Genomic DNA, 14,523 nt, shown 5'->3' on the forward strand with positions numbered 1-14,523 from the left:
GTGTGTGTGTGTGTGTGTGTGTGTGTGTGTGTGTGTGTGTGTGTGTGTGTGTGTGTGTGTGTGGTATTCTGCACACCTTCCTTCATTTAACTGAAGCTGCTCTGCTTTGTGTGTGAGGCAGTTTTAAGCTGCATAAACCTGATCAATATTTATGTGCCTTGATAAACTCACATAATCTGTGACGCGTAAACTAATAAAAGATGGGACCTGGCTAGTGTGACTCAGACTGTTTGTGTTTGGTGATTATTCTGAAAATGGAGTCAATCTAGCTAATGAGGAATGAGAAGTATTTTGATCCCTGCTTCTAATCTTTTTTGCTCTAAGTACCTGCTGGACACAATCATTAGTGAGCTGCAACAATTATCTTACATACATTAGAGGCAGTGAGTCACGCAGCCGATTAACCACATGCTGCAATGAACGCTAACTCTGATGTCTTATTGGTCTTTCATTACAGGTGACTAAAGCAGTTCAAAAATGACTCTGCAGAATTAACCTTAAATGTAATAATCCAATAAACTGCTTTTGATTTTTGTGAGGAGGAGGAGAAAAGTCCTTAAAATGTACATACTGTAAACTTACAGATTTCATTTTTTAGTCTGTAAGGCCCAGATCCTCAAAGGTATTTAGGCACCTAATGCCCATTGATTTCAGTGGGACTTAACCACCCAATTGTCTTTGAGGGAGGATCTTGGCTCAACTACTCTTACAATGCACTCTTTTATCCTTTTATATAAATGTTTTTATTGAAGTTTAAAAACAATAATACAAACTATACGTAAAAATAAAAAAAAACTCTATAGAAACATTCTCTTTACCAAAACACAGTCCTGGATTTTTCCACCATTCCTCCCCCGATCCCAGCTTTCCCAACAATGCCTCCATTGTAATTTTGCAGCACCTCTCATTTGTATGCTATCTAATAACTCTCATTTGTGTTTTCCTTTATATTCAATAGAGAGTCACTTTTCCCCCATTTCAGTGCTTCAGTTTTGCCACTTAGGCCATGTCTACACTACAGCAGCACAGCTATGGCGCTGCAGTTGTGCCATTGTAGCACCATAGTGTGGACACTTCTTATGTTGACGGGAGGGGGTTTTCTTTCAATGTAGTAAATCCATCTTTCCGCGAAGCAGTAGCTAGGTCAGTGGAAGAATTCTTCCATCGACTTAGCTGTGTCTACACTGGAGTTAGGTTGACTAACTATGGTGCTCAGGGCACGACATTTTTCACAGCCTAGAGTGACATAGCTAGGTCCATCTAATTTTTAAGTGTAGACCAGTCCTAAGTCTTATGAATAAGATTCTTCTGTGAAACACAACTGTCACATCAAACTATTAGTCTCTTAAAAGTAGGACCCACTGTCTGAAGGTCAGTCTCTTTGTCACAACCAAAGAGAAGACTGTTCAATTTTATAAAAGACTTTGAAGTCCTTCCTGTATGCTGATTCAGCCAGTAACCAATGACTCTATCCTATTTCTATAACACTGGACCAATATTTACTAGTATTCAGACATTGCCAAATAATGTGTCACACCACCAGAACACATGATTGGTCTGTGGAGCTCTGTTTGAACAAGTGTGCTGAAGTCCAGTGTATCCTCCGTAGGATTTTAAACTCACATGCCTATCTCTCTTTGAGAAATTGAAATGTGCAAATAGGACAGTGGAATCCAAGTAATATTGCCTTAAAAATTTGAGAGTAGGTGAGAGAAGGATGCGCATTTTAACATTGAAAGAGGTATTTGCATATGGCTCAGGCATTCTTGGGAGTCAGGGAGGCAAATAACCTGAAATTACATTTGATTATTTCTCAAGTTTAAAGCCATTTTGCAAGAGCACAGAACTAATTCTCCAGTTAATTCCCAACACTGCCTTAATATTAATTGTATTAAAAATAATCATTACAGATGGAGGAACGGTGGCAAAACATTGATCACATTTACGTGCCCTTTCCAAAACATCCTTAGTATCATTTAATTAAGGGTTTAGTCAGTCTTTCATTGGTGCAATGAGGCAGGATTGGATTGGAAAAGGTGCAGTTTCTGGAGCTACTAAATATAATCCGGGCGGGAAGTGATTCAGAAGATCCAAGAAAGGGAGCCAAATGGGAAAGGCCAGTATAATATAGTTCTATATTTGGAAACACTCAGTCACCTTTGATTTTATGAGCTTCTAATCTTTGTTTTAAATCTTGGCCTTTTCTCTTCCCATGGTCAGATTTTGATCACTCAGTATCAGTTAAATGATTTGCCCAAACCCAATGTAAATGACTCAATAAAAATCAAACACACACATACACACACACACACAACACCTTTCCTAGTCCATCCTATCTGACAAAAGCCTGAGAAAATCGATATGCCCTGAAGGTTAAAAATATTACACAGCATGTTTTCCCTAATTTACAGAACTATTCTAAATACCGTAAGCTAGTTTTAAGTAGGGGTTAATGTCGCTAGTTAAATGTAATAGGAAGCCAATATGTACTATAGTACGGACAAATAAGACACCTTTTTGTTATTATAAGGGTGTAATATTACTCCTGGGGGAAGTCTGCGCCAAAAAAACTAAAATTCTGCACCAAAATGTTTTGCGCACAATGTTTTAAAATTCTGCATATTTTATTTGTCAAAATAACACAATATAATCACTCCAGTTTCAGTTATTTTAGTAATTTATTTCAAAATACCTGTCAACAAGTATGTCAACAATACAAACAATAGCGAAAAAGATTCCCCCTGAAGTAGAGAGTTAAAGAAACCCCTACAACAACCCAGTTCCAGTTGTGGGGTGGTGGAAGGGAGGGGGCTGTGTGGGGCCCCCAGAGCCCAGACCCCTGCACTCTCATCCCACCAGAGCCCCACTGTGGGGCAGCCCCCAGACACCAGCCCCCACCCCACAGAGCTGAGCCGCAGGGCAGACCCAGACACCAGCCTTCCCCCCAGAGCCTTTACTTTCCCCAACTTCTTTACTGTCCCGCCAGGGGATATGGTGTGGTGCAGCCCTGCCCTTCCTTGCCCTTTGCCAGAGCTGGGTCTCTCAGGACCTCTCCCATCCCTGGGAGAATGAGGATCAAATGAGAATGCAGCCTCCAGCCCCGCCAGGCTCCGCGCTCCATTCACTGCGAAATGGGCTTTGCAGAGTCCAGCGGCCCCTAGTGGCGGCCAGAAATTCTATGGGGGAAACAGGGAATTCTGTGAAATTCTGCATTGTGCAGTGATGCAGAATTCCCCCAGGAGTAATTTAATATGAATAGACTTAGTGGCATTTTTTGGATTGGTATTTGTCAACTGTGAACTGAAAACAAAGACATTAAAGGTGACTTTTTATATATGTTGGTTAGAGAAGGGAATAGGTATCAGCATTTCTATTTGCTGATCGGCAATATTATACTTTTATGCCACCTGCATCAAAGGGGAACAAAGGTTTGCTACTACACAGCAAAAATCCCGTATACCTGCAAATTTGCTGATGGTCTTGAGAGGCCTTCTGTAATGATTAAAGTAGAGTTAGATCAGAGAGGAGGCTAATCAGTTTTGGTAAGTATCATCACAGGTGTCAGTATCATGGCTTTGCATCAGTGTGTAGTAAACAGATATAGGAAGGAGAAAGAGAATGAGGATATGAGAAGAAATGTCCTCAAGAAGGCCCAGGGCTTAAGAAACAAAAATGTCTGCAGCATGTGCAGCTGGCTCTGACTGCACATCCTTAGCGCTCCCTGTCCCAATTTTGACCAGGACGGAGAATCTGTATTGTTTTCATTCATTTTAACATCAGAGTTTTCCATAGAGATACTAGAAATTTCCAATGCAACTTCCTATATTTTAGAAGATATAAAAGACCTTTTGGAAAGGGAGATATTATGTAAAGGGAAATTGATTTAGGTGAGGTCTGATCTTCCTCCGGAGGGATGGGAGAGCTGGCCGACAGACAGCCCTGCCTTAGAGGAAAAGAATATAAGGTGCTTTCCTCTCAAGTGCTGCTGCTGCTCCAGTCCCTGGCAGGAAAGGCCAGAACCTGTAGAAACTCTCCAACCAGGCATCTGCTTCTCCCACTTCACTCTCCCCTGCTTGATGAGTTTTCCTTTGGGCAGAGAGGAGAGGCGCCTATAGGGGGCAGTGCTCCCCCAAGTCATGGAGAGGAGGGGGAGCTCACCTGCTTTAAGCAGAGAAAGGGGAGCAGTGTCCTTTCTTATTTTAACCCCTGGTCCTCTGATTCCTCACTGGCTCCTCACCTCTCTGTTCTTCCTCTGACTCCATAGTAGCTTGACTCATGAAGCACCCATACTGATGAGCATTCCCTTACCAGTTGCTGGACCTGGAGTCCTCCATTATTTGCTTTAGGAAGTGAGTTATTTGCTGAAGGAGCATGAATATTGCCTGCCTTGGAAAGTACTCGGGAATGCGCAGTCCCAAATGGGCTTAACGGGAGATCCCTATTCCCAAAGTCTCTTGAAGCGTTCTAGCCCATTAGTGACTAGCTTTAGATTCCCAGTAATGTTTTGAGACATGTTTGTGAGCATTTCTCACTCACTTTTGGAATGTCTGGAAGAAGTTTGCTCTTCTTTATGTTCATGCATGCACATGTGTATCTTCTACACGATTCATTCCTGTGTTATTCCAGTTAATGGTGCTGCAACTCCATTGAAATCAGTGAAGTTAATCCAATGTGAATCAGGCCCACAATATAATGTCCCTGAGCCCTACAAAATTAAATCTCCTTGTTTGTTGTAGCATAAGAGTCGTGGAGGGAGCAGGAGAAAGAGAGATACAGCCTGTGACTCTGTTCCCTGTAGTCCAGAAGTAAAGGGTTGGGAAGGTAGGGAACTGGTAGGGCAGCACAGGATACCAAAGAGCCATGTAATAATTGAAATGGAAAAAGAGAAAAGAAAAAATGTTTCAGTTGCTTCCTCTGTGCTTGTAGAACCCACTGGGGAATGTGCGTTCCAGATCCCCCGCTGTGCTATGGTCCATATGAGTCGATACAGCCCCCAGCTACAGAACTGTTGCTCTTTAACTCAAGTTCTAGGATTTTTTTTTCTCTGGTTCAGTCCTTGGTGTGTCACGTCTGTGTGTGCAGTTGCTGCTCTCCACTCCCCTAACATCCCATAACAGACCCTGGGCTGAAACATAGTTACAGGGCCTTGCCTCAAGAGTAGTTTGTCGGGGGGGGAGGGGTTGTGTGATGGGGAGAAGTTTGTGGGTTTAAGGTGGACCCTTTACTACTACTTAATGTAGCTTATTTGTGGTTGAATGGCTTTATATTATGTCCATGATGTTTAGTTGAGGGTGACTAAGTACAGCTATATACTGCAAAATGAGCCAGAGAGAAGAGAAATCAAGTGGCATTTCTGTCTGTTAATTTTAGTCAGGCTTGTGTGCTGACTAGTGGAAAGTATGAGGCTTCTAGAGAAGCTTAATCACTGAACCAGGATTTATAGCACTGCAGAGTGAATTGAGATCAATTTATCTAGCTGCTGGATAGCAAACTGGGACCAATAAATAGCCTGGTGTAGAAAGCAGAAATTATTGGACATCATCATTGCTCTTTACCAGACTTGCACTGCAATCAGTGCAGTAGTAAGAGGTAGTCATTATTGGCTGTCCAATAAGTTACACTGTTCCAAGGTTACACTGAGGTTGGCTGCTTTAGAGAAAAAAGTGTGATGTGTTTAATGATGGCTGGATTGACATCCCTGGGGATTGATCACGCTCTGTGTATTCACAGAACAAGTGTGGCGCAGATAGCTATGGCACAGGTAGCAGAAACACAAGCTTCTTCATGTTGCCTTGACAGTGTGCCTCAAACCTGATCTCCCAGAACCATGTATCTACAGTCATACCTCCCAGCTCTACCCCTACTTACCAAGGACCTAGGTTCCCTTTCCTGAACTACGCCCCAGTCCTGCAAATACATAATCACATGAATAACTTTACGTGAGTAGAGTTGTGAAGGCACTTAAGTGTTTGCAGGATTGGTGCTTTAGGCCAAGAATTTCTAAATTAAGTGCCTAAAATTGGACTCCTACGTCCATATGTAGGTGCTTGAATAAGTGACCTGATTTTCAAAAGCACTGAACTCCCAGTAAAGACACTACATTTCCAAGCTGAAGGTGCACAAAGAGCCACAGGTAAATGTTTTTTGGGCTTTCTTTTTTTATCTTGGAAGGAATAGAAGGAAATGGCCTATTAAAGAACTCCCCAGCTAGTAGATTGTAGCCCACCCAGTGAGAGACACTGCACAGTGAGAAGGAGCAAAGGCAGTATCTTTGACATCTTCCCCAAGAAATGAACCTTGATATGGTGAGGATTCAAGTTTGGGTTCACCAACACTGACTGCCCTGGAAAAATCCCCAGTGCAATATTAGGGTACATCTACACTGCAATAAAAACCCCTCAGCACAGTCTCAGAGCCTAGGTCATTTGACTCTGGCTTGGGCTGCGGGGCCAAAAATTGCAGTGTAGATGTTCAAGCATGGGTTGGAACCTGGGTTCTGAGGCCCACCTCGCCTTGGGGTCTCAGAGCTTATGTCTACACTTCAATTTTTAGCCCTGCAGTCCGAGCTCGAGTCAGCTGACCTGGATGAGCCGCAGCCATAGCGCGGGTCTTTTATTGCAATGCAGACATAGCCTTAGTGGAAATAGTGAGGTGCTGTAGAAAAGACTAGAAAACTGTGGTGTGTTTTAATTCTATAATAAAGAAGCTTCATGTTGGTCCTGGGCTGCTGAATAGGACTATTGCAGCCCTATAAATCAATCGGATGAAGGAAACTGATCCCTCTCTTCATGTAAACACCCTTTTGGTCTAACTGAGTACATTCAGTTTTAAATAAGAACACATGGCAGGTCGGAGGAATTCTAATGGGCTTTAGTATAGCAGGGAACCAGAATAGCATTGTAGAAGAGAGTATGCAATAACAGAGGGACCAATAGTGAGAATGGCAATTGTAATGACAGTTTGGCTCATCATCTCTCACTTTCAGCCATGGAAGGTCAAATTATCTACTGAACTCTACAAATAGTGTTTTTACAAATGAACCAGTAAATAGGTAGAATCAGCAGCCACCTTAACTATTCGTGTTGCTTCTGATCAGAAATTAAATGCTTTATGAAGGTTACAAGCAGCTAGAGAAATAATGAAAGTAATTTGCACATTAAGCATCTTGTGCTGCATTATTTGCCAGGGAAAGGCAAAATCATAGTTTGCATTATTGGCAGTATGGCTCTGAGTCTGATCTTTTTACTGAACCACTTCGTTTGTCTGCCTGATCGCACTGAACTTCTAGTGAACTTATGTACAGGAATTCCTCCATATGAACTGTCTCACGTTCGTCCTGTGCAAGCTTAGAATGTTAGTGATTGGTCACTCGGTGGTGGGGGAGGGGGTAACTGGATAGGGAACCTTTAACTAGCCACTAAGCATGGAGTTCAAATCCAGCCCAGATATATAGTGACACAGTTATTACTGTACTATGACAACTGCCTAGTGGCCTAGATGCAAGTTGATGGCTCTCAATCCATCACCCAGTGGATGCACATCATTGGAAAAAAATCACTATCTAATTATTGCCCTGGATGACAGTCACCTCTGAGAGGCCAAGAGTTCAGTGGAGATGGAGTTCACATTGCCTGTCCAGAGAGGTGGCTTCTCCAATATTAAGATGTATTCATGGTGCCGGGTGGGGAGGGTCGTACTGCCATTGCCAGTGCTGTACTTGTTCTGTGAATAAATAAAGAACCAGGGTGTCAGTACCAACTTCTTTCACCACCTTGGAATACACAAGCACATTTTAAAAATTAAATAAATAAATCGAATTAGGGACAGAAAATAAGAAAAACAAGAGGCAGTGGGTCTGCACTGGTTTAAAAGCATTTTTTATTGAAATGCATTCTTTGCTCAATGCTTATTTGCTCAGCTATGAGCTTTCCGACAAGTAGATTGAAAGGTTCTCTAATTTCAGCAGTGCCTTTTCCTTAAGTATCTCTCTCTACTAGAATATTATTGTACAGCATACTCAGTAAATCATAGTAGATATCCAGATTCCTCCTACTCTTACAGCAGCAGTGCATTAGAGCTATATGTTTTCTCTGATGTACTCCTTTGTTGGAAGCATATTAGTGTCTGAACTGTCTTTATCAGGATACTAGCCCTCTCTGTACTGATAGCAATAGACCTGGCAGACCTAAAAAGCATTGCCTGGAACTGTTTTATACTTCACTATACCTGGTCATTATGAAATTTGGAGAGGTATGAAAGCTTGAAATACATGAAAGTGAAGACAGGTATATTTAGGGTTTAGAACAGGGGTTCTCAAACTGGGGGTCGCGAGGTTATTACCTCAGGGTCGCAAGCTGTCAGCGTCCACCCCAAACCCCGCTTTGTTTCCAGCATTTATAATGGTGTTAAATATATTTAAAAAGTGTTTTTAATTTATTAGGGGGGGTCGCACTCAGAGGCTTGCTATGTGAAAGGGGTCACCAGTACAAAAGTTTGAGAACCACTGGTTGAGAACATGACAATTCTTAGTGGAAGGCATGGAAATGTAGTGAAAAGGGCTTGATTTAACCTTGTGTCATGCCAGCTTCTGTTACAGGAGTGCTTTATATCTGGATATATATATACACCGCTACCTCGATATAATGCTGTCCTCAGGAGCCAAAAAATCTTACTGCGTTATAGGTGAAACCGCGTTATATCAAACTTGCTTTGATGCACCGGAGTGCGCAGCCCCACCCCACCCTCCCCCGGAGCACTGCTTTACCGCGTTATATCCGAATTCGTGTTATATCGGGTCGCGTTATATCGAGGTAGCGGTGTATACACATAGTTAATAAATGAGATGCCAGTCAGGAATATGCAGCATAGTTCCAGGGGTTTGTAGGACAATAAAACTTCTGGTTGTACACTGCAGATGGCTTCCTCTGGCAGACTTATGCATCAGTTCCTAGCATGGCCTCAGAAGTAAATCAGTTTTTAAGCCTTAAATACACTGTTGTGGCTGTCCAGAATCATTGAGTCATTTCAGCAGTGGCTGTGAGCAACATTCCCTGCTGTGATGCAAATACATGGGTATACTGGTGAAAAGTGGAGCTTCCTCAGGGTCACATGGACAATCTGTTAAGTGGCTGGCTGTAAGACTGGAAAGAAAGCATGGTAATCGGAGTGGCAATATCAGCATAATGCAAAACGCTGGTGGTGGAGAATGTTCTTGTTCTGCCAGGAGACCTGCAGTCAATTTATTGCAATCCCTGAGTAGACACACATTTCTGCTAGGTGGCATGTCTGAAGCTACTGATTTATTGCGTACTCTGGCTAGCCTTCAGTCCATGGAGCCTTGACTGTACGTTATACCTGATGTCTACTGGTGAAGCCCCATGAGCAGGAAAAAGTGCAAACAGTGCTTTTGACTTCTCCAGTGACCCTGCTGGTACAGTGGGTGCAAAGTTTGCACCTGCTACCCAAACAGGTTTGAATTGAGTCCAAAATGTGAAATGGCCAGCACTCTTTATAAGTAATATATTTAAAAAGTACTTATGGTTCCTTCGGAGGTGAGTTTGGTATAAAATGGGTTTTTGGACTTGAAGTTTGCAAAAAAAGGAGGGGGAAACGATACTTGATTCCTCACTGTTATGCTCATTTTTTCACTTGTAAAGACACCGGAAACCACAGAGCCTTATCTGCACCAGAGCTCCTACCAGTTTGATTAGAAATGCAGCTGAACTGAGGGTACTATGCATGGGATTTTTTCCCTAAAATTCTTTAGTATAGAGAGGCCCTGGAGTGGCCAAGATTTCTACTTCTCTACAGGTAGGATAATGCCCCGACATTAGGGTTGCCAACTTTCTAATTGTATAAAACCGAACACCCTTGCCCTGACCCTTCCCTGAGGCACTGCCCCTGCTCTGCCCCTTCTCCGAGGCCCCGACCCACTCATTCCATTCCCCCTCCCTCTGTCGCTTGCTCTTCCCCACCCTTCACTCACTTGTTTATTTTCACCAGGCTGGGGCAGGGGTTGGGATGCAGGAGGGGGTGAGGGCTCAGGCTGGGGGTGCAGGCTCTGGGGTGGGGCCAGAAATGAGGGGTTCAGGGTGCAGCAGGGGGCTCCGGACTGGGGCAGGGGGTTGGGGTGTTGGAGGGGGTGTGGGCTCTGGCTGGGGATGCGGGCTTGGGTGGGGCCAGGAATGAGGGGTTTGGGGTGCAGGAGGGATTCAGGGCTGGGACAGGGGGTCAGGTGCTAGAGGGGGCGCAGGCTGGGGCTGAGGGGTTTGGCATGCGGGAGGGGGCTCCGGGTTGGGGCAGGGGGTTGGGGTGCGGGCTCTGACTGGGGTCTGGGCTCTGGGGTGGGGCTGGGGGTTGGGGTGCAGGAGGGGGTTCCGATCTAGGGCAAGGGATTGGGGTGGGGAAATACAGAAAGACCTGGATTTTAACACACTGTTCCAGCCCCATTTCCTGCTAGACTGATGTTGAGCTAAGTTGCCTGGTCATTGTGGATGAGTCCAAATCATGCTAAATTATTTTCAAAACCACAGTCAAGATTACAAAACTGAAATACATACAGACTAAGGGCTCCCTGCTCCCACTGGAGTTGAGGATGATCACTCAGTACCACATGGGATCTGGCCCTAAACTAGCTTCCTCCTAGCATCAAGTATAGTGGGATTTTTAATGTTTAACATGGCTTTACCTTCCACTGACCAGCCAACTGTGTTCAGAACCAGTTTAAGGGGAATTGTGGTAAACTGACCTAAAAGGCACTTGTTTAGTTTATAATCTCTTCTCTCATGAAAGATCAAACAGGGCCAAATCCTCTTGTGGTGTAAATCAGCATAGCTCCTTTAAGTCGATGCCCATTTACATTAGAGCTTGACCATAGCCTTTGCTTAATTGTCTGGATGAAAAATGAGAGTGTGTTTCCTGTGAACCTTCAGTTAATCCCCTGGATTTTGTGCATATCAGGCTCAGAGTGGAAAAAAAAGTCAGTAAACATACAATAGGAATTAGAATGGGATAGGAATTTGTACTAAAAAGGCACATGTACAAAGAACTGTAGCAATGGTTTGACCACTGAATGCAGCAAACGGATAGGGAGGTAATTTCCATATAATGTATTCCATCCTGATTAAGATGATGATGCCAGTGTAGATCTGGGACCTCAGTGCATGCCTTCACCTAGTGATGACTTCACATCTTTTATTTGCCTTATAGGGCAAATACTGCTTGTCTTACTTACAGTCCCATTGAAGTCATTGGCATAGGGTGAGCAAGATTTAGCCCTTTGTGGGCCATCAATGATAGGTTAAATAAAGAAGAGTTTTGTGTAATGGTGAGGGAATAAGGCTTTGAATAGAAAAGGGGTAAATCATATACACCGGACCCTCGCTAGAACGCGGGATTTGGGATCCACACGCGGTACCGCGTTATAGCGGGGACCACGTTAAAATGAATTGTAATTAAATTTGGGATCCATGGCCACGACTGCATTATATGTGAATTCATGCTATATAGACGCACGTTCTAGCGAGGGTCCGGTGTACTTCTTTCCGGGCAGTTTTCTCTGTGTGTGTGTGTGTGTGTGTGTGTGTAACTTGTTCCCCCCCCCCTTAATGTCTTGAGCCCAGTTCTGTTTTAAATATTGTAACTTTTGTATAGTGTCCCAAATATCCAGTGATGGATACCATGGAAATTGGTAAATTGTTGATATCGAAGGAACAAAACTGGTTAAAGAGCAACTGCAGAGATGTAAATATTTGGATAGAAAAATGACCGTTCTGTTAAATACTTCTTCAGTATTTGTTTTCAAAAGATCTTTCAGTGTTGTTTTAAACTGGTCAAATGGGATGACCAGTGTGACTACTCTTATATGGCGAATTTGAATATGTTTACTAATTTAGGAACCAAAAAGTCTATGTAGGACAGCTATATCAGATCAAACAAAGCGCGTAACAGTGCCTGTCCCATGATTTATTGTAAGACTCCTGCATGCTGCATCATGCAACAGGCATTTTAAACCTTCTGAAAGAAAAAAAGAAAAAGAGCAAGATTTCAATCCTAGTATAACTAGTGCTTTGGAAATGTTTACCATTAAATGATTCATTTTTTATGTTTCTCTCTTACAGCATCAAGCTCTTGGCAGTGCAGGAGCTGTTCGATAGAGATGCTTTGGAAAAGGTATTTTTTTAACCTTTTATACAACAACAATAAAATGTATTCAAGCTCAAATCTTTTAATGTCAGCAGGGTTTCCAAACTTCATGTGAAATCAAACAGCATAAAACATAAGCAAGTAGGACTTCTTTTCAGCTTCACAATACATAGAGTCAGAGGGACAACATTTGTTCTGGACTGATTGTATTCTCTAGAGGCTTTTGTATGTTATAGCAGGATTTGAAAAGAAATCTCTCTCTCTAATCTGTTTGTAGGAGCATTTCCAAAGCAACTTTCCTAGTAGCTAGGTGAAGAACATGGTTTGCAAAAAGAGTGAGGAATGTCCAAAGAGGTCAGGAAGACCCTAATTCTGTGCTACATCCCTTTGGAGCCTGAGGGGCCTGGCCAGGGCAAAAGTGGCTTTATGCAGAGGGAGGAGCACTGATGTAGAGAGGGCTCCAACAATTTGGCTACTCAGAACAAGTCTACAAAACATGTGTTTAAGACAATGGCAGTTGCTGGCATCCAGTCTACACTAGTGATCCCAGCAGTGAAGCTGTTCTGGTGGCAATGAAGGAAAATTTGTAGCATAAATTTCCTATTGAGACAAGGCCAAGAATGTACCACAAACAGGCCACTTGAGATCTGAATGAGCAGATTTAAGGAGCCATATACACCAGAGCCAGGCTTTTCATGTAAATCATAAAAATCATGTATTTATAATCACTCCAGCTTCAGATCTTTCAAAAATACTAATCTATTCCATGGAGAACCAGACATCCTATTTGTTGTCCACTCAATTTGAAGCTGCTATAGCCTGCCCTGCATTCATTTCATATGATCAATATTCTAGAAATACTAGGAGATATAGAATGAACATGTGTAGAGAACTACCTCAGTCCTGAACAACAGGAACAACCCTTGGTATTGCGTGCAGAGGGCCAGCACAAGTTGTGTCTGTGTCGTGAGCTTTGTTTTTGCACAGGGTGAGTTTCACAAAGGGCCTTAACCACACCTCTTTAAGTCAATGGGAGTCATTTCATTGGCTTCAGTAGACTAAGAGCAAGATTTTTGGCTAAGGGCATCAACTATCTGATCCTTCTTTCTTTTTATACACACACCCACCCATTTTTTATATATATAACAAATAAGCATATGATGTTGTTGTTGTTGTTGTTTCTGGTGGTGGATCTACTAGGGTCCTTCTTTGAGGGTCATTGGACTTTTAATTCCACATGTCTTTGGCAGACCTCTGTTTACCTTTTGGCAAAATGCCTCCTTAAACAAGACCTTGCAAGAAAGGGTGACCTCAGTGTGGTGTGGCTGCCGGACAGACCATTGTTTGTAGCTTTGCAGGAAACTCTTCATAAAAGCTCGACATAAGAAAAATGATGTTTCTAAATTGAGCTCTGTGACTATTTTATATCTGCTTTGATACTATGCCAGGCTTAAAGAATTAAAAAGGCCAATTTATCCCCCTGGAAAATAACAGTGTTGTGTTATATACGTACAGGAACATTTTGCACTCCCCATCCTTCTTTTTTTAATTTTTTTTTTTAAGCACACGTCACTAGAACAGTGATCTCTGTGCTATCTACTTAGAGTTCCTCTGTGGAATATGCAACTCATGTTGTCTTTTAAATCGCTATTTAATCCTATAGTGTTGTAGAAATAAAACAAAATACTAAATATCTTTTACTAATCCGTACACCTTAGATTTCTTGTATCTAAAGGTGCTTGGATGGTGTTTTTTTTTTAAGCTAGCTGAGTTTTTAACAAAGGTGTTTTTCCTTTAATACATTTTCTGGCCTTTGTCACATCATCTTACTGGGTATTCACTAATAATATATTTTCTTTAACTTCAGTAGCCTAATTTTTCATTTCTTGATACAGAATCCTGTGTTGATTTTTAAAAGAAGGGTGAGATATAATATACTTACAAAGGTTTTATGTGAACATCTGTGGAGGAGGAGGAGGAGGAGGAGAAGAAAGAGCTCCCCCTCAGTCCGACAGAGACCTGTGCACATGCTTAAGTTTGCACATGGTGAAGTAGTCCCACTGAAGGCAAAGTCCCATGGAAGTGTGTAAAGTTAAACATGTGCATAGGTCTTTGCAGAATCAAGGCCTAGATATGGGGAAACAACTGATCAGGCAATAACTATTAACAGGGTTTTGTGTCTTTTTTAAAAGCTTATCTGGATTTTGGGGAGATGCTCATGAAAGTGAGGGGCTGACAGCACTGCCTTGACTCACAGAGCGGGGGTAGGAGTTAGCAGTTTCTCAAGCTATGAACATAGCACCTCCTTGATGGTGGTAGAATCAAAACAGCCTGTGATAGCCTGATTCAGTATGTCAGTTTTTGACACACACTCCTTAA

The 14,523-nt window shown here is 42.5% G+C and overlaps 1 protein-coding gene across 1 annotated transcript in view; it reads left to right on the forward strand.

Moving 5' to 3' along the window:
* The window catches only part of LOC112117183 (endonuclease/exonuclease/phosphatase family domain-containing protein 1), an 88,157-nt gene that overhangs the window by 38,795 nt on the left and 34,839 nt on the right, over nt 1-14,523 (forward strand). The window contains exon 2 of the mRNA XM_024215084.2: nt 12,120-12,171. Coding sequence (XP_024070852.1) covers nt 12,120-12,171 — 52 coding nt within the window. The remainder of the gene's footprint in view (nt 1-12,119; nt 12,172-14,523) is intronic.

The sequence above is a fragment of the Terrapene carolina genome, unplaced genomic scaffold (genome assembly GCF_002925995.2).
Source record: "Terrapene carolina triunguis isolate 2854851 unplaced genomic scaffold, T_m_triunguis-2.0 Scaffold33715, whole genome shotgun sequence".
Lineage (NCBI taxonomy): Eukaryota > Metazoa > Chordata > Testudines > Emydidae > Terrapene > Terrapene triunguis.